Source organism: Erinaceus europaeus, chromosome 8 (genome assembly GCF_950295315.1).
Source record: "Erinaceus europaeus chromosome 8, mEriEur2.1, whole genome shotgun sequence".
NCBI lineage: Eukaryota > Metazoa > Chordata > Mammalia > Eulipotyphla > Erinaceidae > Erinaceus > Erinaceus europaeus.
Window position 1 is genome coordinate 93210767 of NC_080169.1, and position 26024 is coordinate 93236790.

The following is a 26024-nucleotide window of genomic DNA, read 5'->3' on the forward strand; positions in this document are numbered from 1 at the left end:
GTGTTATAAAGACACGATGGAATAGTACTCAGCTTCTAAATATGATGAAGTCATCCCCTTTGCCTCACTTTCAATGGAGTATGAAGGAATCATGAAAGTGCAATAATCCAAAAATAGAAGAATGAATACCCAATGACCTCACCCACAGGCAGAACTTGAGAAGCAAGCACAGAAAAGAAAAACACAATATAAAACTTGGACTTGGTTTGGCATATTGCACCAAAAGAAAAGCCTTTGGCAAGGGTGGGCAGGGGGCATTTGCTGGAGAGGCTTTGGGGTCCTGGTGTATGATGGTGGTAATGGACCTAAGTTGGGGCTGAGAGTATTCATAGACACCTATTATATGTGAAGATGAGAAATTGTACCCATTTGTCAACAACTGTACTATATACTATTAATCCCCAAATAAAATAATAAAAAACTCACCTTCCATGTTCTTAACATAACAATTGCTACATTTTACCATTTCCATTTTTTCCCTAACTGCAAACTTTATTTGATTTTTCACTATCATTTCTTCTACTGAAGTTAATTTTAGGGTGTCTAGAGACCTTATTCTTTTTTTTTTTTTTTTACATTTTGACTGATAGATTATTCTCTTAATTTTGTTTAAATATCTAGTTTTTTCTTTTTCTCCCTGTATATTCATGTAATTCTTATTTCTTTCTGTTTTTCCCCATAATTTCTTTCTTTCTATTATAAATGTTTTTAATTTTTAATTTTTATTTCTTTCTATTTCATTTCATTGATGATATAATGGAATTATCTGAGATCACTTTATGTTTATATGCAAAAGATAATTTATTAAAATATTGAATATATTTTTACATATCGTGTAATTTGTATATCACACATATATTTGAAATATATAGGCTTTAACAAAATTGAGCACATATATAAATATATTCATAGTTTTATAACATCTAGTTTTCTTTACTATGCTGTATTAATAGTGCAAGTTATAATAACCTACATCTATTGTCTATAAAGCATATTTTTGTGTAGGGGGCTCATGTTAATATAGACAATAGTCAAATAGAAAGTAATTCTTACCTATGAGTCGTCTACTCATTAGCAGACTTAGGTATAATTTTAGAACTACTAGCTCAATTTCAATGTTTGCAAATATGTATATATGAAGCATAATTGTATTGGTACATTCACAATGAGGGAATACACATTTTGTTTATATTCCATTTTCCACTATACCACTAGGTGATAACAGTTTTAACATTTTAGATAATTCCCTCAGACAACACAATTAAAATGACTTATCCAAATACATTATAAAAATGTTTTCTATTTTGATCTTCATGTGAAGTTTATGAAGTAATGTATTGACTTTTGAAATGTTACACTGAACTCAAACAGTAATGTGAAGCAAGTGGCCAAATCTCTTTAGATGTTAACATATACATTATTATTATGGTGAAGCAGAGTGCTTATTGGTCATAAGCAAATTCTCAATGGTGACTTTTTGATGAAGGCTTCTTCATAAAAAGCTGCAACCTTTTTGGTTGTATCTCAAGGGAATTGTGGATGCTGAGTTAAGACAGCAAAATTTGGTTATGCGTTAGAATCACAGCAGCTACTGAAGGGCAAATTTAAAGGTGTCGTCAATTTCCCAGATGCAGATTTCGTAGTGAATTCATCATGATTCCTCAATTTCTCAATATGATAGTCAAAAAATCTGTGCTTTTCATGGCATGGTTCCATTACCAATTGAAGGGGCCCAAGAAGGATAAGTGTGGAGGTCAAACATGGGCACAATCCAGGTGAACATGCCAAGCATCACCACGGCAACACCCACAATATTAACACCAAGTCCAGCTTTTACCTTGAAATAAAAAATATATGTCAATCTCCCAAATAAGGTAACCCATGGAATGGAATATAAATTGGAATATAATATAAATATAAATATAAAAATATAAATATAAATATATAATATAAAAAATATATATTTATATATATTTTTAAAAAATATATATTTTATATATATTTATATATAAATATAAATATAAATATAAAAATGGAATATAATTGCAGAAGTTATGTACCAGATTTATAAGCACCCTAAGTATTTAGTAAAAAAAAATTGTTGAATTTACAATTTTTTCCCATTCATATCGAAAGATAAATGTCCTTTTGATAAGGCAAGAATTGAGACTATATCTCAGACTAATTATTGACTTTTGTATTTGGCAAAAAATGGAAATTTTAGTCTTAAAATTCCTACTATTACTTGATAGGAATAAGATGAAAAAGATGGCTTTTCATCAACCAGGCACTGACCATAATGTCTTATTTACTCAAAGAAAATGTCAATTGCATAAATATTTGTGATTGCAAACCACTATGTTACTGTATAACTGAATTTATTAACTGTTTCTTCTTTTAGTATAGTTAAATTTCCCATTGTGTTGAACATGGTTTATGTTCTTTATTCCTTTTCTAGAACATTGCTGATGTAATCAATATTTCTGTATTTGTTACTGTAAATTCTAATGACATATTTTGGTTATAATCCCTAAAAATTATCAGGAGTCAAGTCATACTTTTCTTGTCAGTTAATTAGTAGGTGAAACTAAATATAACTCAAGACAATGAAAAAGAAGTTTCTATTGAATCTGATAACATTCTTTTGGCTAACTTACCATATCAATAACTTGTAGATGACCATATGAAAACACAATGGCATTGGGTGGATTTGATACTGGTAAGAGGAATGCAAATGAAGTACATAGGGTAGAAGGTATTAGAATATAAAGAGGATTCATATGAATGCCTTCAGCCTGTCGAAGAAAATAAGAAAGCAATCTCAGTAAAATTTTGAGGTTTACACTGAGCATCAAAAGTAGCAAACTTATGAAAATAAACTTTTCCAGAAGCAGGTTTGAATTGAAAAATATAAAATTATATACTTATATAAAATGTATATGAATATAAAATATATAGGGACTCCTGCACATAGACAGAGGGGAGAAAAACTATTTAACTATAGACTATAAGAAGGGAGGGAATACTCTAGAGATGCTTGAAACTAACCTCCATTTCCCCCATTGGGGTTAAGAGATACTCCTTCTACCCCATTGGTCCATTTTTTAAAAATAAATTTTTACTTTTTGTTTTCCTTAACAACAGTATGTCATACTTTTAAAAAAATATATTCCTCTTAGTCTCTTTTTCATGTTTACATATAATATAGTACATATGCAAAGTTTAAAATCTATATGCTATATTATAATAGATATCATATGTAATATATATATAATTTTTACACAATATTATAAAATGAATACTATAACTTTGAATTACACATGTAGAAACTGAAGTCCAAATAGATTAAAGTGACTTGTCCAAATACAAAGTGACAAGTATCAATAACTAGGTTTAAGTAGGGTCTCAAATCCTTGTGGCTTCATAATTTATAACACTATTAGCTTACAGCCTTTGTAATATATATATATATATATATTTAAGGTTTCCTTAGAGATCATCATCAAGAGTTACTACTACTCTTAATTCATTATATAATGTTCTAACTGTTCATGTTAAAAATAAAAAAGAACAGATAAGAGTCTCAATATTTATTTTACCAATATAAACTGCCTGCTAATTTTTAATTTGAAGCAGTATCAGTTCAAGAGTGCCAACATATGCCCCTTGGTCTGGTAAGAGTACAGTTCCAGAAGGGCAGTTCTTCTTAATTTGAAATGCTTTCCTTTAAACACTCACTTTTCCCTATTAGAAAAAAATTTTACTTAAAAGTTTCTTATAATTTCTATGTGGGGGAAAAAGAAGGAAGCAGTCTTTCACCCTTTGTCTTCTTATAATTTCTCTTGCAGCTTATCTCTCCAAAATTCTTTCCTTATCAATAGAAATCTGTGATTAATATATTTAATTCTAAAGCCTGGAATGTAAACTCAGATAATAACTCACTTACAAATCAGTTATGTGGAACAGTTTTTAGAAAGTCAGGAATAATATTCTAGAAGGAGACTACATAAATGTTTAAGTTGCCAGGAAACACCAAATGTCAAGTCTTACACCTGAAAAAGATTTAGGCTGACTCTCACTTACCTGCAAAATAATAAAGTGGGCAGAATGAAGGTTAATATTTCGCTTAAGACTGTGCTGCTTGAGCAAGGAAGAAAGCATTTCTACCTTGAGGTTTCCTAAATAAGCATTAATGTAAATAAGGAGTACTCAAAGTACTATTCAAGTCAGTAATGATTTCATACCATAATATGAGAACAACTACAGTAAATATTATTCCTGATAAATAATATAAATATAATAAATTAGATACTAACCAGTGGAGATAGTATTGGGAGGAGAAGAGTAATGGTAGCTGGATTGCTGGCTACTTCTGTTAAAGATGTGACCAACAGAGAAGATACCAAAATGATTAGCCAACCCGGTAATGAACCTAGAGGAGATAATTTATTTGCCATCCACTTGGATAATCCAGAGGCCTAAAAATATTGTAATTTTTTACTCATTAATAATTCATTTTAATCAAGCAATATTTAAATATATTGAAAACTTTCTTCTTTCTATAAACTCAGTTCTTCAATAAAAATTAATCTCATATTTTCTATGGTTTGGTTTGTAGAGGTGACTGAAATGTAAACACTCTCAATAATTATTTTAAAAATCACTAAAATCTCCAAATCTTCCTATATTTATTGATTACAATTAAATTTCTCCAGCTATTACATATAGAAATTTTTATTTATTTAAAATTTTAAAAGACATTGATTATACTTTAACAATTCACATGGTACAGTAGGGCTTTAAGACTAGATTTCTGGTCTACCTTTCACCACTCTATGTACTGTTGCCTCAAGACAATACTTACTACATATTTTTATTTTTCAAGTGTAGATATTAGCTATTGACATCCTAATATGTATAAAACTATCACACATATCAATATGTAAAAATAATTCCTGTACTTATATGAATATTGTTCATACCTGAGACATAATGTACTTTAATCGCATTTACTTATATGGGTTTACTGTTTATTTTTCCAGAGAATCATTTCCTCCTTTTGTTTATTTGCTTGGTTTTTGTATCACTGATCCTTTAGCACAATCACCAGCAAGTTGGAAAACACCCCAGGAGTAGACTGACAAATCAAGTGATTTTATTTTTATGTTGACTAATGGAGATGTCCACTGTGGAGTAACCTCTCTCTGTGTTTCCTCAGGATTGCTTGCTGCTTAGACTTACTTTACCACTGATGTTCTGGGACCTCTCTTCACGAGTATATTATAAATCCCACCCTCTTACGTGAGAACTTTTCTTATTAATAATTCTCTTGTGTGAATGAAACTCATTCTTCTATGACCTCCTGAGAATTGGTATGTGAAAAGTAAGGATTTTTTTCCCTCTATTTGTCTAAGAAAAATTATTCTTTTTCACATTATTTAATTTATATTTTATATGCTGCAGCTTCATACCTGCATGATTCTACCATTCTTCAGAGGCCCTATTTAAAAAATTAAGACAGAGTGGGCAAGAGACTAGAAGAGAGAAAGAGATACTATAGCACCTGATATGCTAGTGTCTCTTTGATCAATTTTGTTACAGAGTAAATCTGCATTTGTTTTTTCTTTTTTTACCAAGCAGGAGAGAAAGTAGCTAACTATTCAGAACTGGGGATTTTGTTTCTGGGAACCTCACAACTTCTCACCCTTTTTAAAGCCATCCTTTATTTTTAGTCCTGATTTTCCATAAGCTTTTCAGTTAATCTGTTGCTTCTAATTTCTAAACTCTTCCTGAATTATGTCAATGAATCAGGTTTTTTTTTAAGCTGATGCTTTTGCAAGACCATAGATTTCATCTTTTTCTACTGACTAAAGTTAGTCCTCAGCCTCTAAATTTGTCAATTGCTCTTCTATGTTATTATCTTTGCCATATAGTATTTTTATGAAATTATTGAATTTCTATTATTGAAATTTTAGTGGGAATTTGAGAAAATACTTTTATATCCTTTATGTTTAATCAAAAGAAAATTTCTTGAGGAGTGTAAAAAAAAGTGAAAGAATGGGATACTCACATATGAGAATTTGAAAGTGGCCTGCAGCTCAAGAGAGTTAAATCATGTTAAAAAGCAAAACCAAAAACAAAAATAAAGGGATGGGTGAGCATTAAGAGAGAGGAAATCTTTAGTATCTGTAACATTGTAGTATTTTACAAAAATTGTGATCTAGTTTCAGACATATTAAGATTATTACAATTATGGATTGACCTGTCAATAACCATGTCCAGTAGAGAAGCAATTACAGAAGCCAGACCTCCCTCCTTCTACATCACATAAAGATCTTTGGTCCATGCTCCCAGAGGGATAAAGACTAGAGAAGCTTCCAATGGAGGGGATGGGACACAGAACTCTGGTGGTGGGAGTTATATGGAATTATCCCTCTTTTATCCCATAGTCTTGTTCATTATTAAATCACTAATAAAAATGATTACAATTTAAATAATTTAATAACTTATAAATGAATTAAGTTTAAACAATTAACTGTCTCCAAATAGGAAAAAGCTATTTGTTACTATTGAGATTTCTATGTGCACTCATATATTTAGAAATTTATGGCTTCAATCTGACAGGTCAGAAGTAGGTGTACCCTGTATATTCCACTGCAATACATGCCATTGTACTAGGATATATTTTTTGTGTTTTACCAGCAAACTAGACAACCCTACTTGATTTCTTTAATTCTTATGGTGAGAGAGACTAGTACATCAGATTCAGTCTACCTTTTACTTCCTTAGGTTTTACTACTGCGGGGTCTGTTCAATGCTTTTACAACCACTCTTAAGTGTCTAGGGTCTATTCAGATATTCTGGGAAGGAGAAATGAACAAAGTTCACATCAATGCCAGAATTGCTGATTCTGATTTCCTCACAATTCATATTAGCATATATAGGAATAGAAGTTGTTTATTCTGAGAAGTGACCTCTTATTATTGCTGAAAAAAGAAAAGTGTGTTTATCTTGTATTTCTATTGGTTATATTTGAACAGTCTATGCAGTCAGCCAAATCCAGACCTACAACTGTATTGTAAATGGTACTCAGAATTAGACAGTTTTCAGCATTCATTTATTACTAAATCCTATTGCTGAAAGCACAGTATCTGAACACCATACAGAAAACATGACAATAAAACCAGAAGCAATCTATCTACAGCTTATTAAGAACAAAAGAGATAAGTTATTTATCTTTAGAAAGGTAAAACCTTAAGTTTGTAGAAATTGAAATACTATACCTCTCTCACTATGTTTTTTTTTAAGTTGATATCAATAAGGAAATAGAAAAATTATGAGCTTTAGATATTTCACAGAAGGTTACGGAATTCAATAATGAGAAGATTTTAATTAATCAAAGTGAAAAGGATTTTTATGAAATTTTAGGAGAAAACACAAATTTCAAGCAACCTACCAATGATCAGGACAATTTTAAGGCACAAAAACCTTCCTAGACTTATCCTTTATAGCAATTGGATTAATAGATTAAAGAAATAGACACTTTATCTTTCAAGGTGATTTTTATTTCTTCCTAAGATTAGAGCTACAGTCAGTACCATATGAACATTTTTCAGAGCCTCATTTAATATACATGTATTAAATACCACTACTGCTGCTGTTACTTCACATTTTCTTTAAAAAAATTAGGACCATGATGTATTCAAGAGAAGTCTGAGAGCTTCTCAAATTCATTGTAAAATAAAGATATAAAAATATATTTCAAGTATGTATGACTTTTCTTACAAATCTGGTCTTGTAATACCATTTTATAATTAAAAGGTCTTTTTTTTGCTTTATTTCTGCTGATATGACCATTGTACATGTAATCTGATACAATTCTGGAACTCTGAATTTACCTTATTTGTGTGGTATGCTTACAGTATAACTACTGAAATCTGTATTACTAAAATGATGGGATGAAGGTAAATTACCAAAATATTGAATGTCTCTGCATTCTTCTTTGGAACAATCTGGTTAATTGTTAAATATTCCATACAGAGTATATTACCTCACAGCCATCTGCCAAGGCAAACCCTCCACCAACAAGTATAGCTATATCCCAGGGCATGAATGACTGGAATTCCTTCCAAGTAATCAATGGAGAAAAATCAAAAGCAACTGCAAAACAAAAATTCCTCAGTCATACATTGCTTAAAATAAAATTTTTCCCCATCATCTCAAGTAGTTACTTCACAAATGGTTTAAAAATTTCCTATATTGTATTTAGGTAGGAGACTTGATGTGGACTTTATTTCTACATGGTCTAACTAGAACATTACACGATGAAAAACCAAATAAAGTACCATGACATTGGAAAGTTCTTTGGATCGCATTAAAAAGTAAGTTAAGACAAATTACTCATTATCATTTATAATGCTATTCATTCATTCATTTTACAAACTTTGCTGACTATAAGAAACACTGAGTTTTCCATTCACAGACATCTAAATCAACATTTTCCAAATAAAATTATCTAATATAAAAAGGTAAGTAAATATGTGAATATACTATTTTTTTCTCTGAAAAATGTAGCTACTTTACCATTGGCTCAGTGGTATTAGTGCAGCATTATACTTATTATTTATTAAAGTTTATTTAAGTAGTTCATAACAATAAAGTAATATTGAGGGACAGGTAGTACCTAGAAGGTACCGCCCCCAAAATGGGAATGGTAACAAGTGTAGCTTGGAAAGGTGGAGGAGGGGCTTGGGTGTTAAAAGGTAAACCAGTGGGCATGGCTAGCTCTCTGTCCAGTTCATCATGTATTAACTCCGCTTCTCTCTCTCTCTTTCTCATATCCTAACATGTGAATGTTCTCAGTTTTCCCAAATAAAATTTAAAATTCTTGAAAAACAGGGAGTCAGATGGTAGCGCAGTGGGTTAAGGTGGTGCAAAGTAAGGATCCTGGTTAGAACCCCCCTGACACTCCACCTGCAGGGGGAGTCGCTTCACAGGCAGTGAAGCAGGTCTGCAGGTGCCTATCTTTCTCTCTCACTCTCTGTCTTCCCCTCCTCTCTCCATTTTTCTCTGTCCTATCCAACAATGACAACATCAATAACAATTACAACAATAAAACAAGGTCAGTAAAGGGGAATACAATAAATAAATAATTCCTGAAAATCATGCTCTCTCTTCAATTTTTGTTAAGATAATGTATAGTGAACTTTTTAAATGTTAAGGAAACAAGGGTCAGCCCCCTTCTCCTCAATATAGCAGGGCCATAATATATTCCCTGTGATTCTAGTTTAAGAAATCCAGAGTTCAGATTAAACAATTTAAACATCCTTCACTAGGCCTTAAAATGTTCACAGAGCAATTATACTTAAAATTTCTCTTAATATTTAAATATGATGGCTCCAAATGATTTGCTGAGAAATAAGTTCATTGTTATGCCAGGCTAGCATGAGGGTGTTTCTTCCTGGGCACGTGCTCTCTGGGTTGGAGAGAACTCATCCAGAGCCAACCTGGGCAGCTGCTTACTCAAGAGACACGGGAGAGACACCAGGAACTTGTGCTGAATGGGAACGCAATGTGTCTTTATTGATCAGAGACAAGGCTTTTATGTATTAGAACCGGAAGTGGCAAGTCGGAAAAGGAAATGGCTAGGAAAGCATGCTAGGAAGGTGGAAGCTTCCTTAGCAACTGTTTCAAGGGTTTTAGCTGGTAGAATTAATGTTACCCTGAAGGCAGGGCAGGTCTCAAGGTAGAAAGAAGATAGATCAATGGGTGGGGATCTTTCAGGCAAAACAATGATTATGTAAATAGGCCATAGTGTCAGCAATGGAGGATGGAGCAGAGTGGGGGGGGTGGCTGACTTAATGCAAGACATTGTTAAGTACATTATACTCATTTAACATTTGTGTTAAGAGATAGCCTTCTACCTGCTAAGATTTTAAGATTTCTAATAAGCCTTCTTTGTATCTTACCCAAACCTAAACCAAATATACTGCTGCAGTTAGGTGAAATTTTGCTATCTTATAGAAATTAATGTCATAGAGCCTGTCAAAATACAACCATTTATGAAATGTGAACATCATGTAAAATTAATCATACATTTTTTTATTTGTCATTTAAACTAAGTGTTAATGAGTTGATCAAGGAGAAAAGAAGATGAAGAATAAAAGAGTGGTAAATAGGGGAAAGGGTGTTTCTTAGGGAAGATTCAGATGTCTTAAGGAGGTTAAGTCAAACTGGCTCTCCCACATTTGTCACTGATAGGTCTGAAGGCTTTGAAACCAATGTTCAAGTTCTTAGTATTGAAAGGTCATTATTTCACTGACCTCTTGTAACACACTTTGAAATAGTCTAGTCACAAGTGAAAACAAAAGACATTTATTTATATTATAAGTTGTTTAAACCAGTTATGTCCAAGAAATATGACTCAGTCTTTTATGGATTTTGACTTAAGAAGTCAGATGTCCCAAGGTAACTACATGAATCTCAATTCTATATCAGTTAAAAAAAAAGAAAGAGAGAAAGAAAGAAAGAGAAAACTACCACCACAAGCAAAAGTATAAAAACTTCACTAGGCTATTATTATACAATTTAAAACTATTTGTTCTATATTAACATAAGAATATGTCTAAAACATGCTGTGTTGATTGAAAGCATAGATGTGAATGTGTCCTATGTTTAAGAAGTACATTGTCTACATAAATATGCACACTTCCTCCTTTACGTGTTAGAAAAGTCACTAATGCATCTATGGAATCTATTTCTTTTTTATTTTATTTTAGTCATAAAAAAGAAACACCAGCAAAACCATTGGATAAGAGGGGCGCAACTCCATAGAATTCCCACCACCAGAACTATGTATCCCATCCCCTTCCTTGATAGCTTTATGGAATACATTTCTTAGTATCCTTTGCTTATGGGTACTGAGGGATAGATTCACATTTTCTCTAGAACTATGATGAAGTTATAAATGATGTTTGGAAACCCCTCACCTTTTTATATATCCTTAGTATTTATTATTGAGGGTTCATTATAAAGTAATGACTTCTAAGCTCTAAGTAAGATTAATTCATTAATTATGACAGGGTAAGTTGATTGGCTTATTATGGATCAAGTTACATATATATGTATATACATATATATGTATTGTGCATGTGGAGAATCCTTATGATAGTGCATAAGAAAATTTATTTATTTCTAGAGTATTTTTTCTGGGGGTAGGAGGAAGTCTGATGCTTGAAGACAGGTTGTAGATTGCAGACATGGTATGAGAACTGGGGATTTTGTCAACTTGTCCATTTCTTCTGTTCTAAGTGTTAAAATCAATTTGAGATTTTTTGGTAATTTACTAAGTTATTCAGAATTATAAATAATACTTAACCAATTTCTCCAGAAGATGTAGTTTTAGTCAGTATCTTAGCTGGGATAAGAAAAAATAAAAGTCCAACAACTAAGGCAACAGTTGAATCTGAAGCAAAGCCAGGATACCTGGTAGTGGGGGGGGGGGGGAATAAGTACATACATTAAGCAGCTATATTGAAAATTTGCTTGAACTCAGAACCATAGATTATGTTAGTAACAGACAAATAATAGTGAAAAAATTCTAAATTATCTACTCTAAAATTTATGTTATGTTCCAATTGTTCATCTCTTCAAAATCATATAGATATATTTATTGACATACTAATTCAACATGACAACTTTCCATTTTAGGTAAAAATTACAGATATGGCAAACAATATTTTCTTTATGATTTAATTTAATTATATTGACAGAGAATTTAGTAGAGACATTAAAAGACAAAGTAAAGGCCTGTGTAATTGATTTATACCATCCTAACCACTGTGCTGTGGCCAAGTATGAATATTTCTAGTGTCTTTAAAACTCTTCAGTAAATTATGAAAAGAAATTTATCTGTTTTTCTAAGCTATAACATCTGCTTCTGTGATATCTAATGATATCTTCAAGTAAAATTAACCCATTTAATATTTTGCACCTATGAAACTCAATCAAGAATATTAATTTTTAGAATAGTTTCTGAGAGGCTTATAAATGAAAACTTTGCAAAGTCAGAGTGATTCAGTAACAGATGGAGTCTTCGAATTACTAAGCCATTTTAGTAAATGAAATAGATTTCCAGACATCTCAGCAGATAAACACTTGGAGACAGATAGGAATGAAATACACATAAATGATTATATTTCACATTTAAAAATCAGCAATATTTAGCTACTGAATCTATGTAGTCTGATGTTGGGAAATTGTGCAGATTCGGTCACATCCACCATGTTGCCCCCTCAGGGTATTGTCAATTCCCTGCGAGAGTTGATACAATAATCCCAGAGTGCCTTGTTTACTCCTCCCCCTTCCCATTCCCTCAAGAGCTGTAATCCTATGCCAGAGTGCCTTGTTTCCTAGCCAATCATGTCCCTACTTGTCACTTCTGGAATTTCTCCCATAAAAGCCCTTCTTCTTCCACCCCTCTTCTCTCTTAGCCCCTTCACCTCCGGACGCAGAGGGTTGCTATGCATAGCTGGAGGCAGCCATTTTGCTAGCTCCATGTGGCCTGAACCGCTGTGCTCTCACCCAACTCTGAGTTGTCTGTGTGAATAAAGATTTCTGTTCCCTCTTAGCTTCGCTTGCTTCTTTCTCTTCCTCGACGCAGTCTGAGATGAAATATGTATTCTCAATCAATTACTTTGCAGGACTGGGTGATGGTGCACCTGGTTGAGCGCACATGTTATAGTACACAAGGACCTGGGTTCAAGTCCCCAGTCCCCACCTGAGGGGTAAGCATCACAAGTGGTATAGTAGTGTTGTATACATGTCTCTCTCTCTCTTTATCTCTCTCTCTCTTTCTCTCTCTCTCTCTTTCTCTTTTTCTGTATTCCCCCTTCCCTCTCAATTCTGGCTGTCTCTATCAAATAAAGATAATAAATAAAAAATATTTTAAAAGACTACTTTGCTACATTGTAACTGAGAAACGCTCATGCATTTTAGAAGCTCTCTACTCCTACAATTTACTTGAGCAATCTATGTAACCAAAGAAATTAATTATTTTATTTAATATGACAATTTTACAAAGCAGCTGTTTCCCATAAACACAGTTTTTCTTTGTTTTGTTGTTGAATTAAAACCTACCTTGGAACAACTTATTCAACGGGCTTTACATCTATCTTATCACTTCGTGCTTCTTTTATATAAGTTATAATTTTTGTTTGGATTTCCCTCAAATTAGGTGAGATATCAGGTAACTTCACTTTGCTTTATATAAAAAGATATGTTTAATTCAACCCAGGTTTAAGCAGATGAAATAATCATATTGGAAGTTATAATTCTTGATATATAATTCTGACTTTGGAAATTATAAATAGCTAAGTCCTCATATTACAAATACTTTGTATATATGTACTTTAACTTTATTGATTTATTTTTTAAGACAAAGAAGAAGGTGAAGCAGTGAGAGAAACTGAAAGAGAGCACAGAATAGAAGTTTCTATGTTGTGGAGGCTAAACTCAAACCTGGGTCTGGGACATAGCAAAGCAGCACACTATCCAAGTGAGCTGTACATTACTGTACATTACTGTACATTGAGCTGTACATTTACTGACCATGTACATTATTTTTAATGAATAACAATTATATATATATTTATATTTATATTTATTACCAGAGCACCCCTCAGCTCTTCTTTGTGGTGCTGTGGTGGACTTAACCTGGGACTTTAGGCATGAAAGATTTTTCTTCACATGACCACTATTCTATTTCCTCAAATTTAGAATATATAGTTTAGATGATATAAATCCATCAATACTGACATAATTTACTTTCAAGAGACTTTTAAAACTATTATATTTTAGTTTTTTTTTTCATTTTATGTTAAGATCATTTCAGTATCACAAAATGTCAATGTTACATAAATTTTATTTGTCTAGGACATTTACAAATATTATTAGCTACATATATATTAACAGAGCACTGCGCAGCTCTGACTTACGGTGGTATGAGATATTGGGCCTGGGACTTCAGAGCCTCAGGCATGAAAGTCTCTTTGCATAACCTTTATGCTATTTACCCCAGCCCACGTTTATAAATCCTATAGTAAATTAGATTTATATCTTCAAATTTCATCCTCTACCAAGCCTTTTTTTCCTGTTATCTCTCAAATTTCATATTATATGAATCTCTCCCCATAAAAAATATACTATGGTTTATTATCTACTGAATTTCATTTTTATCCTCTAAAGAATAGACATTAAAAAAGGAGTATGTTGAATATCCTACTGGAATTTCTGTCTGTGCTTTATGAGTTATGGTGTGATTTTATTTACTTTTTACACACTAGCACTTACAGAAGATTCTGTATAAGATGATAGAAGTGAAGTTTTAAAGCAAAGAAATAATATTTTTTTATGCTGGTTAAGTTTTTCATAAAATAACAAAGTATTAATCAAGCTATTTAACATTAATTGTCTTTGAATACCTGAATACTATCCTTTGTTTGACCCTTTCAAAATGAAAATATTTACTCTAAAGGATGCCAAAACTTAAGCTACATCTCACCCATTTGAAATTGGCAAACATGTTGCATTACAGGGCTTACATATTCTCTCGAGTCTCTGATTTGATTTTAGGAACTGAAACTCAAGCTTTACACCTTTTAACAAATGTTTCTTGGGGCTAAGTGGTGGTGTACCTGATAGAGCACACACGTTACAAGTATTGGACTTGAAGCTCTCTGTTCCTAACTGAAGGGGCGGGGGTTTCAGGAGTAATGGAGCAGTACTACAGTTGTCTCTCTTCTCTACCTTTCTCTGGAGAAATCCATGATGAAAAAAAAATTATATATATGGAAAAAAAAAAGGAAAGGTAAAATGTTGGCAATATTTATATATCCAGAAAGCTCTGATTCAGGGAAAGGGGAATTTAGTCCTTGTGAGTAGGAACACACTTGGCCCAAACATTTTTGGGAGGTTTCTGCCTCCAAATATATGGATTCTTGCTAGGGGATGTGAAATAGGAAGTTTAAATTGGAGATCTGTTGAATTTGAGAACTATTAATAGAGCACTTCAGTGAAAGATTGGGAGCACAGATCTCAAAACTGAAGGATTTAAATTGGCATGGAAGATTGTACTTAATTAGAAAATTCTGCTATCAATCTTCCGCCTCACTTCATTGACTCAGCAATAACTTTTGGTAGATATGACACTGAAAAAGAAAATTAACTCTGACCCAGCTTTTAACATTAGTTTATAAATAAGTTCTTTTACTTACTCAGAAATTTGTAATCTAAAAAAATGGAGACTTGAATGTATTTATAGTAAACCAGTTTAAAAATGAATGTAAGTGGAGAAGAAAAAGAAAGACACACTATTATGCCAAATAAACAATCCTGTCTAGAAGTAAAAAAATAAATAAATAGGGAGTTGTGCGGTGGCACAGCAGGTTAAGCGCACATGGAGCAAAGCACAAGGACTGGCATAAGGATCCTGGTTCAAGCTCCCAGCTCCCCACCTGCAGGGGAGTCGCTTCACAAGTGGTGAAGTAGGTCTGCAGGTGTCTCTCTTTCTCTTCCCCTTTGTCCTGTTTCTCTCTGTCCTAACAAGGATGACATCAAGAACAACAATAATAATAACTACAACAACAATAAAAAACAAAGACAACAAAAGGGAAAATAAATAAATTATCAAAACCAAAAATAACAGGACAAAGAGGTACTGAGGAGAATCATTTTCATATAATAAATATTTGTACTGAATTTCTTATAGGTAGGATAATAGCAAATTTCCATATGCTACATAATTGAGAATTATGTGACTGACCCAAAGTAAGTTGAAGCAATAGAAAAGGAGCCCAAGCAGTGTAGCTTTAAAGTCTATATCCTAACCACCAAAAGCATGACTTTCTGCATTTTATATATTGAATTTTGTAAGCATGCAAGTAGTAAAGTCTAAAGTATCATGAATTTTACTTACAGGGTAGTAGTATGGCAATGCTCTTACCTTTGATTTCATTTCTTGCTTTCAATTTTATTTCTTTATTTTTTAAGGGAAAGATCAGAAATAAAGAATATTTTTCAAATGAAAGCATAAGTACATACAATCTTTCAGAATAATAGAAAGAATTAAGGAGAAAGCCAGGGTATAAAACAGAAAGGGCTGAGAACCATAGTATGTAATGCTTACTCTGGAAAAAGTGCAGACCAGCCAGAAACAAACCCAGGCTCTCTGCTGAACCATAGCAAGGCCATTACAATGAAGAGGACCAGGGTCACAATTTCTTGATACCTGTGGGAAAATGGCCATCTTTTTTATTTATTTCCTTAGGAAATTTGATAAGCTTCCTGAACTGTTATCAGAAGTAGTAAAAGCAGAGCAAACTGTAAAAACTAGATGTGTTAATAATATGGGAGAATCAATGCACTAAGGACTTGGCTAATCTGTGGATATATCAGCTTCTTGCCATTCTAGTAGATACATTAGGTAAGACCCTATTAAAAACCTGTACATTTATTATAAGTGTTAAAAATTACAATCATGTGTTTGTCCTTATACAAATTCTTGCATTATAATAAACTCCCTCTCTTTTCATCCCCTCCTTCACCCGTCTGGCCTCATTTTCCTTCTCTTCTTCCTTTCTCCCTCTCCCTTTCTCTCTCTCCTTCTCCCTCTCCCTTCCTGTATGTGTGTAGGCGAATCTTACCTTATTGGCCCCAGTTTTTGGTACTCGTGTTTAATCACTTCACCACAAGCTTTTTGTTTGACAGTTTTGGCCTTGCCACATTTGAACATCTCTTTAAAACTGAAAAGAACAAGAAAGACTGTAAAGTGATAGTGTTTCCCCTTATTGTTAAGATTTGTGTGAAAACTTCCTAAAATAGGAATCTCCTATTAATAACAGGAGGCTTTGGTTTCAACCTATATCTCTATTTCCTTCTTTGGACATTTTCTTCCTTTTATGTTTTTATCTAATTTGCTTGTCAATGTTCAGTTTGTTTCATGTTTTCCATGACATCTTGCAGAATTTTTTTAAAAAATTATGATTACTTACTTTAATCAGATAGAGACTGAAATTGAGAATGCAAGGGGAGATAAGAGAATGGGAGAGAAAGAAAGATACCTGCAACATGTGTGAAGCTTTCCCCTTGTAAGTGGAGACTGGAGCTTGAACTTGGCCCTTATGCTTGGTAACATCTGCACTTCACCAGATGTGCCACCACCCAGTCCCCAGATTTATTTTTCCACCATTAAAATTTTGTCTAGCTATAATGCTCATCTCTAATTTAACACTTCTCTATGTGCTTATTGCTGTATATTTTAGCATATTTATAGCATATATTGATTGACAATTGTTGTACATATAAATGTTTTATTTAAAAAATAAAATGATATTTAAAGGCAGGCAGTGTGAAAACTACCCTTTGCTCAGTGTGTCTAAAGATAAACACAGACAGACTTAACTCATCAATTTCTTACTGCTTCTGTTAAATTTGACCATTGTTTATCACACGCATCTGTTTTCAAAATATACAAAGAGCTCAGAAAACTTAGCACCAAAAAAGTAAATGACCCCATTCAAAAATGGGCAGAAGATATGAACAAGACATTCACTTCAGAGGAAATCCAAAAGGCTAACAAACATATGAACAATTGCTCCAGGTTGCTGATTGTCAGAGAAATGCAAATTAAGACAACATTGAGATACCACCTCACTCCTGTGAGAATGGCATACATCAAAAAGGACAGCAGCAACAAATGCTGGAGAGGCTGTTGGGACAGAGGAACCCTTCTGCACTGCTGGTGGGAATGTAAATTGGTCCAGCCTCTGTGTACAGCAGTCTGGAGAACTCTCACAAGGCTAGACATGGGCCTTCCATATGACCCAGAAATTCCTCTCCTGAGGATATACCCCAAGGATTCCCTACTGCCCAATAAAAAATATATGTGTACACCTATGTTCATAGCAGCACAATTCATAATAGCTAAAACCTGGAAGCAACCCAGGTGCCCAACAACAGATGAGTGGCTGAGAAAGCTGTGGTATATATACACAATGGAATACTATGCAGTTATCAAGAACAATGAACCCACCTTCTCTGACCCATCTTGGACAGAGCTAGAAGGAATTATGTTAAGTGAGCTAAGTCAGAAAGATAAAGATGAGTATGGGATGATCCCACTCATCAACAGAAGTTGAGTAAGAAGATCTGAAAGGGAAACTAAAAGCAGGACCTGACCAAATTGTAAGTAGGGCACCAAAGTAAAAGCCCTCTGGTGAGGGGTAGACATGCAGCTTCCTGGGCCAGTGGGGGGTGGGAGTGGGTGGGAGGGATGGGTCACAGTCTTTTGGTGGTGTCAATGGTGTTTGTGTACACTCCTATTTAAAGTGTAGTCTTATAAACCACTATTTAATTAATATGAGAGGGGAAAATTTTTTCGTATGTCTCGAACTTTCTAAAACACAGACTGTGTCTTTTTAATACATAGGCTGAGTCTTTGATATGCTGACTTTTTAATTTTTTTTTTACAACAGTAAAATATAACTCTAGAAGTTGCCGATTTTAATGACCCTCCCTGTAATTTATTTTTCTCTCCTGAAAGCTTTGATTGAATTTGTGAAGTCCTGCTCAAGAAATTAAATCCACTCTCCAGCCTCCCCCCCAAAATTCAAAAGACAAATGGGAAAATAGCTAGAATCTTGTGAATTATCTCTTGGGAGGATTATGAGTGATTCTTTCAGTTTCCATTCTATAAATGTGCATATATAGCTAAATATCTGTCCAATGGAATCAAAATATGAATCTCAAATGTATCTGTGCTCACATGTTCATTAAAACATTATTTACAATATGAACAACGAATGCCAACTGATACATTCATAACGGGCATATTTCATTTTATCTAGTGGAATATTATTTAGTCATAAAAGTAATGTACTTATACATGCTAGAACAGTTGACTTGGAGGACATCATGCTAAGTGAAATGTCTCTTTCTCTCTCTCTCACACACACACACATAATACTAATTTCACTTACATAAATAGTCTAAAGTAAACAATAAAAAAAAAGAATAAAATGTGACTTCTAGGGACTAGTGGGAGGGGAAAAATAGAAAGGTATCCCAAAAGATCCCATGCCTCAGTTACGTATAATTAATTAATTCTGGAAATTAACCACTAATATGGGAAATATAACTAATGATATAGTACTGATTATACTTAAACAATGTTAAGAAAGTGGATCTGATGTTATGAGCTTTATGACAAAATGGGAAAGAATTGTGATAAAGAATTAATGAAAACATTTATGGCACTGATATTGATGATATTGATGATGGCTTCCCACTGATATCCAAAAACATGAAGTTGTTTATATATTACATATCATATCTCTTATAAATCAATCAAATATCAACATAGCGTAAAAACGAGATAGAAGGGCATTGTTTCATGTAAAATTACTGGCGTAAAAGTGGATATTGATGTGGGAGGAGTCAATGGAAAGAGTGAGGTGATGGAAGAGTAGCTTACACATAATATTTATTTCTGTGACTCTGCTACTCAGTTACTGGTGTTGTTATTCCTTAAAATGGACCAGGTTGACAAAACGTCAACTTTTATTCTTTGTGCTGGCATTCTCAGAATACCAGCACAAGGATTATAAATTGAAGTTTGAGATAGTCACTTTTAGCAGTTTTTTTTTTTTTTATTGTCAGCCCATCCCTGCCTTGGTGACTATTGTAATAAGTTTAAGACTTTCATTAGAAGAAAAAATGAAGTTTTATCATTTCTTAGCAAAACTCATTCATAATCACCTTCCTGAATACACTCTGACTACTGAACATCATTAGATAGATTCTATTGCAGAGCAGATCAGTGGGATAGGACATGGTGGTGATGCACTGGGGAGAACACACATGTTACTATGTGCAATGGCCCTGGTTCAAGTATCCTCTTGGTCCCCTCCTAAAGGGGGGGGTGGTTCATGAGAAGTGAGAACAGTGAAGCAGGTATCTCTAACACCCTCTCCCTGCCCTCTCTATTTCTCTGTCTCTATCAAAAAAGAGGCTGAGGAGAAGGAGGAGGAAGAGATGGAGGGGAAAGGGGCAGTAGTTCAAAGGGTTAAGTGCACATGGCACAAAGCCTGGCTTAATGATCCCGGTTCAAGCCCCCGGCTCCCCACCTGCAGGGGGGTCGCTTCACAGGCAGTGAAGCAGGTCTGCAGATGTCTGTCTTTCTCTCCCCCCTCAGTCTTATTTTCCTCTCTCAATTTCTCTTTATTTTATCCAACAATAATGACAGCAGTAACAACAATAATAACAAGGGCAACAAAAGGGGAAAAATAGCCTCCAGGAGCAATAGATTCTAGTGCAGGCACTGAGCCCCAGCAGTAACCCTAGAGACAAAAAAAAAAAGGAGGAGGATAAAAATGGCCACTGCTAATAGTGGAGTTGTTGTGCCAGTACTTCTGAATCCCAGAGATAACCCTGATAGCAACAACAGTATCAGTGCTATAATATTTAATTTTATGTAATTTTTATAGTCTCAAATTACTGAGTAGTGCCAGTCACAAAATTTTATTCCTTGGCACAGAATAAATCCAACTATTATAAGAAGTCAACCCATGAAATGGTTTAAGAGACATCTGTAGAAAAATAATTTTCTCATTGCTTTATTAGGACAATAATGTTCTTCAAGAAGCTGTTGGCATTTAGTAAAACTTCTTAAATTCTCATGCTAAGTGCCTGCATACCTGTTCCACAGCCAATCTAAATCCTCTTCCACTGTTGTGCACTAGGTCTTCCCCAAGGCTCTCACCCACCCCCAGGATAATCTAAAATCTCATTAGAAACAATTTTCTACGGAAATTTCTATGCAGATGTATATTGTCATTTTGGTTGGGAACAATAAAGTGTAAAGTCAAAAATCAAATTGGCTTTGATACAAATGAAGGTGAATGCCTTCACGAAGGAACTCAGGCAGCATATGACAATGCATCAACCTCTCCATTTGAATATGTTTGCTGGCAGTGATAGATGAGCTTTCTTCCCCCAAGTATGCTGCCGTCATTTATAATGAGTGAGTTAACTGTGTTAACAGCCAGCACACTCATCAGAATGTATGGTAGCCTGCCAGGGGAGTGGCTGATAATTTCTGTTTGTTGATCTGAAAGCTCTGGAGGTGAACACCTGCCTGACTGAAAAGGACACTGAAAAATTAACTGGAGCAGGAAGCTCTGCAGAATTTAACCAATAGTGGACAGCAAGGGGGAATGTTCAAACATGGCAGTGATCATGATTTATGCACTCTGCCTAATGTGTATGTTTTGCTCTTTCAGCTTCATAGAGAACTCCTCTTTATTTCATGAATTTCTCTCCCTCTCCCTTTCCCTCTCTTTGTACCTGATGGGTCACATCTAAAGTGTCACAATGGTTGCATACATCCTTTATGAAGTCATTGTGTGTAGGAAAGAATGAAGTAGGTATGGGGTTGTGAACATATGCTTTATCCTTTGGTTTGGGACTCCTATTTCTTGCAGCCTGTATTTCCTCCTGTACAAAATGAATAGAGCCTTAAATGCCTGGATTTCCAGGAAGGGGCACTTAGTATGCAACTGGCCTCTCCCCACTGATGCCCACCTGCTGGAGCTAGTGACATCGCACACATTTGCTTCAGCAGGAGGACTGCCACATGCTGCTACCACAACCTGGACAAATAGACTTAAAAAAAAAAAAAAACAACTCAGCAATACTATCTTCCCACCACTAAGAAATTGTGGCAATTCTAGAAAAGAACCAGGAAGAGGAATGGAGAAGAAAGAGTTCCGGTCGGTCCTTCAATGACTAATCTTGGGAAAACTGGCACAAACAAGACATAACATTTGACAGCAGTGTTCTATTTTTCAAAATAAATGCAAAAAGTTGACTTCATTCTCACTGCTATTTTACTACACATGCTTGGAATTATTTAAATTAAACCCTGTAACATGACTTTGAATTGTTTTGTTGTACAGGAAACTAATTCCCCAAATCTGACCTACAACTCACCTCCCCCATTTTGTTTTTACTATATGTGATGAATATGCTAAGTTTTAGATTTTTCTGAGAAGCTCTTCACAAGTTGAAATGTTGGGTGTTATTTTTTAATGTAGCTTAGGGTACCTATGAAACTCCAATTTCAGTCCCACTCACAGTCACATTTTTAAATTCTTCTTGAATCTATATATGACACTTTAGCAATTATTCACTGACCAGCTTTTTTAAAATATGTATTTACTAATTAATAAAAGTAAGGGAGAGATATGTAATGCTGAGGATCAAACTTTGGACCTTGTGCTTGAAAGTTTAACTCTTGGGAGTCGGGCACTAGAGCAACAGGTTAAGCACAGGTGGTGCGAAGCACAAGGACCAGCATAAGGATCCCGGTTGGAAGCCCCGGCTCCCCACCTGCAGAGGAGTCACTTCACCAGCAGTGAAGCAGGTCTGCCGGTGTCTTTCTCTCCCTCTCTGTCTTCCCTCCTCTCTCCATTTCTCTCTGTCCTATCTAACAACGATGACATCAATAACAATAATAAAATAACAAGGACAACAAAAGGGAAAATAAATAAATATAATTTTTTTTAAAAAAGAATGTTTAACTCTTCACCCACTGTGCCATCTACCAGGCTGAAGATCAGTATTTCTTTTCTTGACTTCCATGTGTTAAACTTCTGTGCTATAAAATTACTAAATGGAAGCAATGCGTTCATCTTCAAGTTAAAAGCTATCATTTTTAAATATGAAGACAAAGAAACTGTAAATGGGCCCACACTTGGAGAGACCACTCATCCCTTTTAAAGCTTATTTATTTATTGAACTTTGTTAATTTTATTTGACAGAATAGAAAGACACTGAGAGGGAAAGGGACAGAAGGGAAGAGAGACAGAGAGACACCTATAGAAATGCTTCATCTACTTGTGATGTTTCTTGGAAGTTTGAACCCAGGTCCTTGTGCATGGAATACATGCACTTAACCAGGTGTGCCACCACCCCGTTCCAAGATCATTCATCTTTGTTATAACTTTATTCCTCCCTGGTCTCCTCAGTCCTGATCTAATATTATTTCCACAGAATATGCTTGCATATTTTTTCAGTTTATTTTTTTTTCAAGGATATATCAGTGTTGGTGCTGTTATGAAATGGGAAACCCTACATGCTGTGTCTAAAATAGCTCAAAAACCTAAGGGAATATCCAGAAAAAACTAATGGGAGGGTTAAACCTTTTTTTTTTTGGGGGGGGGCTCCAGGGTTATCAGTGTCTGCACTATGAATCCACTGCTCCTGGAGGCCTTTTTTCCCCCCTAATTTTCATATAGGATAGGACAGAAAGAAATTGAAAGGGAAGAGGGGAAGAGGAAGGTAGAAATGGGGAGAGAAAGATAAACACCTGCAGACCTGCTTCACTGCTTGTGAAGTGACTCCCCTGCAGGTGGGGAGTGGGGGGCTCAAACCGGGATCCTTGAGCTCGGATCCTTGCCCTTCATAGTTTGTGCTTAGCCCAGTGAGCCACTACCCGATGCCTGGGGATTAAAACTTCTTATATTCCAAGTTAAGTAGTGCTTATTTTAATAAACTTCTCTTGCTCTTCCAGTCTGTTAATATTGAGTTAGGACACAAAGCAGACCAAGATGGATTTACCTGCTACTACTGTTTCCACAGTCAATGTCAGTTTCGAGGGGGAAAGAAATGTATAAATGCATGAAGTAGATGAAGGAAATGACTATTTCTGACTAAGAAGCTGAAAGCTCAAGTAATTCTAGTTATCTGAATAACATGGACTATTTACTTACTTGAATCCTAGGAAAAGCCACTGAAGCCAGATCCAGGACACAAGTAGAATAATAATAGCAACTGGGAAGGAAAACATAAACCATGATCCGAAGTTGATGCAGCGACAATTAGGGTAGTGCCTGTGTGACAAGAAGCAAAGATATTCATGACTGGACTACATGTGTCGTACTTTCCGTATTTCCAACTTTTCATGTTTCCGATGTTCCTTGGGAAGTAGACATGTTTTCCAAGCTATCATCTGAAAAGGCAGATAAAGGATATGTACAACTTTTACTCTTCAGTCTAACTCCCTGTGTCTTGCCTTGTTTCTTAAACTGCATAGTGATTGCGGCTTACCACAAAAGTAAAAATGGGCATGATTTGTTTTTCTTTTATTCAATTTACAAGAAAGTGTTAGCAAAAGAACCCGGTACATTACCCAACAGTCATTAAATGCAAAAGAAATGGATATGCATTGGTGTTTTGTTGTCAGTACTCAAATCATTACTATTTATGAGGAATGACAAATAAGCAAAGTTGGAAACACATTTAAATTCAGCTAACTGAAATGAATGTTTCTGACCAGTTCTCATTAGTAGTTGGCATCCCAAGAACCTATTTAGAACTGTGATCTCTATCACAGCGTCCCTCTAAACTGCCTTCTCCACTGATTCTCTTGCCCCTGAACAGCTGCAACCATTTCCTCAGGTCTATGTCAGCTCTTTCTTCCTGGAATTAGACAGCTCTTTGAGACTTAGTCAGATGGAATATAATGACTAGATAAAATGTCTTTTTGAAAAAAGACATTTACTTTTCTTTATATATCTCCTAGGCCTGTCTAGCTGTTTTGGTCACACACAAACCAATAGCAACAGAAATGCTCAGTTGTAAGCTCTGGTGGTAGCTGACGCTTATTATGTTAAAATGTAGTGTGAAATTCAAATAAATTATTATATATGTTTTATGGCTGGGAGAACAAGAGATTTGTGAAAAAGGTATTTTTAATTTTTTTTCTTGACACGGTAACACAGAGTTGGAAATGTGGGGGTACAGAAAATATATAGGAATAATAATACTATCAGCATATTTTAATTTTGAAGTAACAAAAGATAGAGAATTTAATATGAAATCTATCTTAAATTCTTGTAATACTTAAATCATACCTTCTGGTTTTGTCTATAAAAACAGATCATTCAGGGGGTTGGGTGGTAGTGCACCAGGTTAAGTGCACATAGTATGAATTGCAAAGACCCGAGCAAGAATCTCTATTCCAGCCTCTGGATCCCCATCTTCAGGGGGTCTCTTTGCAAAAGTGAAGCAAATCTGTAGGTGTCTGTCTCTCTTCCTCTCTATCTTTCCCTTCTCTCTCAATTTCTTTCTGTCCTAATAATAATAATAATAATAATAATAATAATACTGCCGGGAACAGTGGATTCGCAGTGCAGGCACCAATCCTCAGCAATAACCATAGAGGCAAATAACAGTAATAATAATAATAAATAAGGTTATTCAGGGTCAGGGAGATAGTGCATTAGATTTGCTTACCTAAGACCAAAGAAGTCTCAGGTTTAATTCCCAGCACCCTTATATATGACAGGGCTGATCACTGCTCTACCTCTGCCTTCCCTCCACCAACCCCTGCTCACTCCATGTATCTTTCTCATGAAAATAAGTCAATAAACATTTTAAAGAGTTTATTTAAGTAAGTGAAATATTTGATGCTGCCTCTCTCTTCCTACTTGAAAAAGACAACTTGGTATCAACAGCAACAACAAAAACATTGAGATTTTTAATGGTTTCTATAATTTTTTTAGTTATTAAAAAGTTACCAATTCACTGGGTCCCAAAGTTGGCATTAGGATTTTTTTTAAAAATATTTGTTTGTTCCCTTTTGTTGCCCTTGTTTTATTGTTGTAGTTACTGATGTCGTTGTCATTATTGGACAGGACAGAGAGAAATGGAGAGAGGAGGGGAAGACAGAGGGAGAGAGAAAGACAGACACCTGTAGACCTGCTTCACCGCCTGTGGGGAGCCAGAGGCTCTAACCTGGATTCTTACGTCACCTGTCCTTGCGCTTTTCACCACGTGCACTTAATCCACTACACTACCACAGGACTCCCATCATTAGGATTTTAAGGATGATTTTTTTGTTGTTCATTATGCCAGGTCTGCTGCATTGCTTGATGTTGTGGTCTATTTACATAATTATTGTTTTGTCT

General features: G+C 34.6%; 1 protein-coding gene across 2 annotated transcripts in view; it reads right to left on the reverse strand.

Annotated features, from left to right (window-relative positions):
* Positions 1-905: 905 nt before the first annotated feature.
* Positions 906-26024, reverse strand: part of SLC13A1 (solute carrier family 13 member 1) — a 120908-nt gene continuing 95789 nt past the window's right edge. The window contains exons 8-15 of one of the 2 annotated variants that reach the window (XM_007531674.3): positions 23826-23945; positions 16701-16799; positions 16184-16285; positions 11378-11484; positions 8051-8160; positions 4317-4478; positions 2658-2795; positions 906-1837 (exon numbers count right to left, since the gene is read on the reverse strand). In XM_007531674.3, coding sequence (XP_007531736.1) covers positions 1700-1837; positions 2658-2795; positions 4317-4478; positions 8051-8160; positions 11378-11484; positions 16184-16285; positions 16701-16799; positions 23826-23945 — 976 coding nt within the window. In that variant the 3' untranslated portion in view covers positions 906-1699. The remainder of the gene's footprint in view (positions 1838-2657; positions 2796-4316; positions 4479-8050; positions 8161-11377; positions 11485-16183; positions 16286-16700; positions 16800-23825; positions 23946-26024) is intronic. The other variant, XM_016191927.2, reaches the window with a different exon arrangement.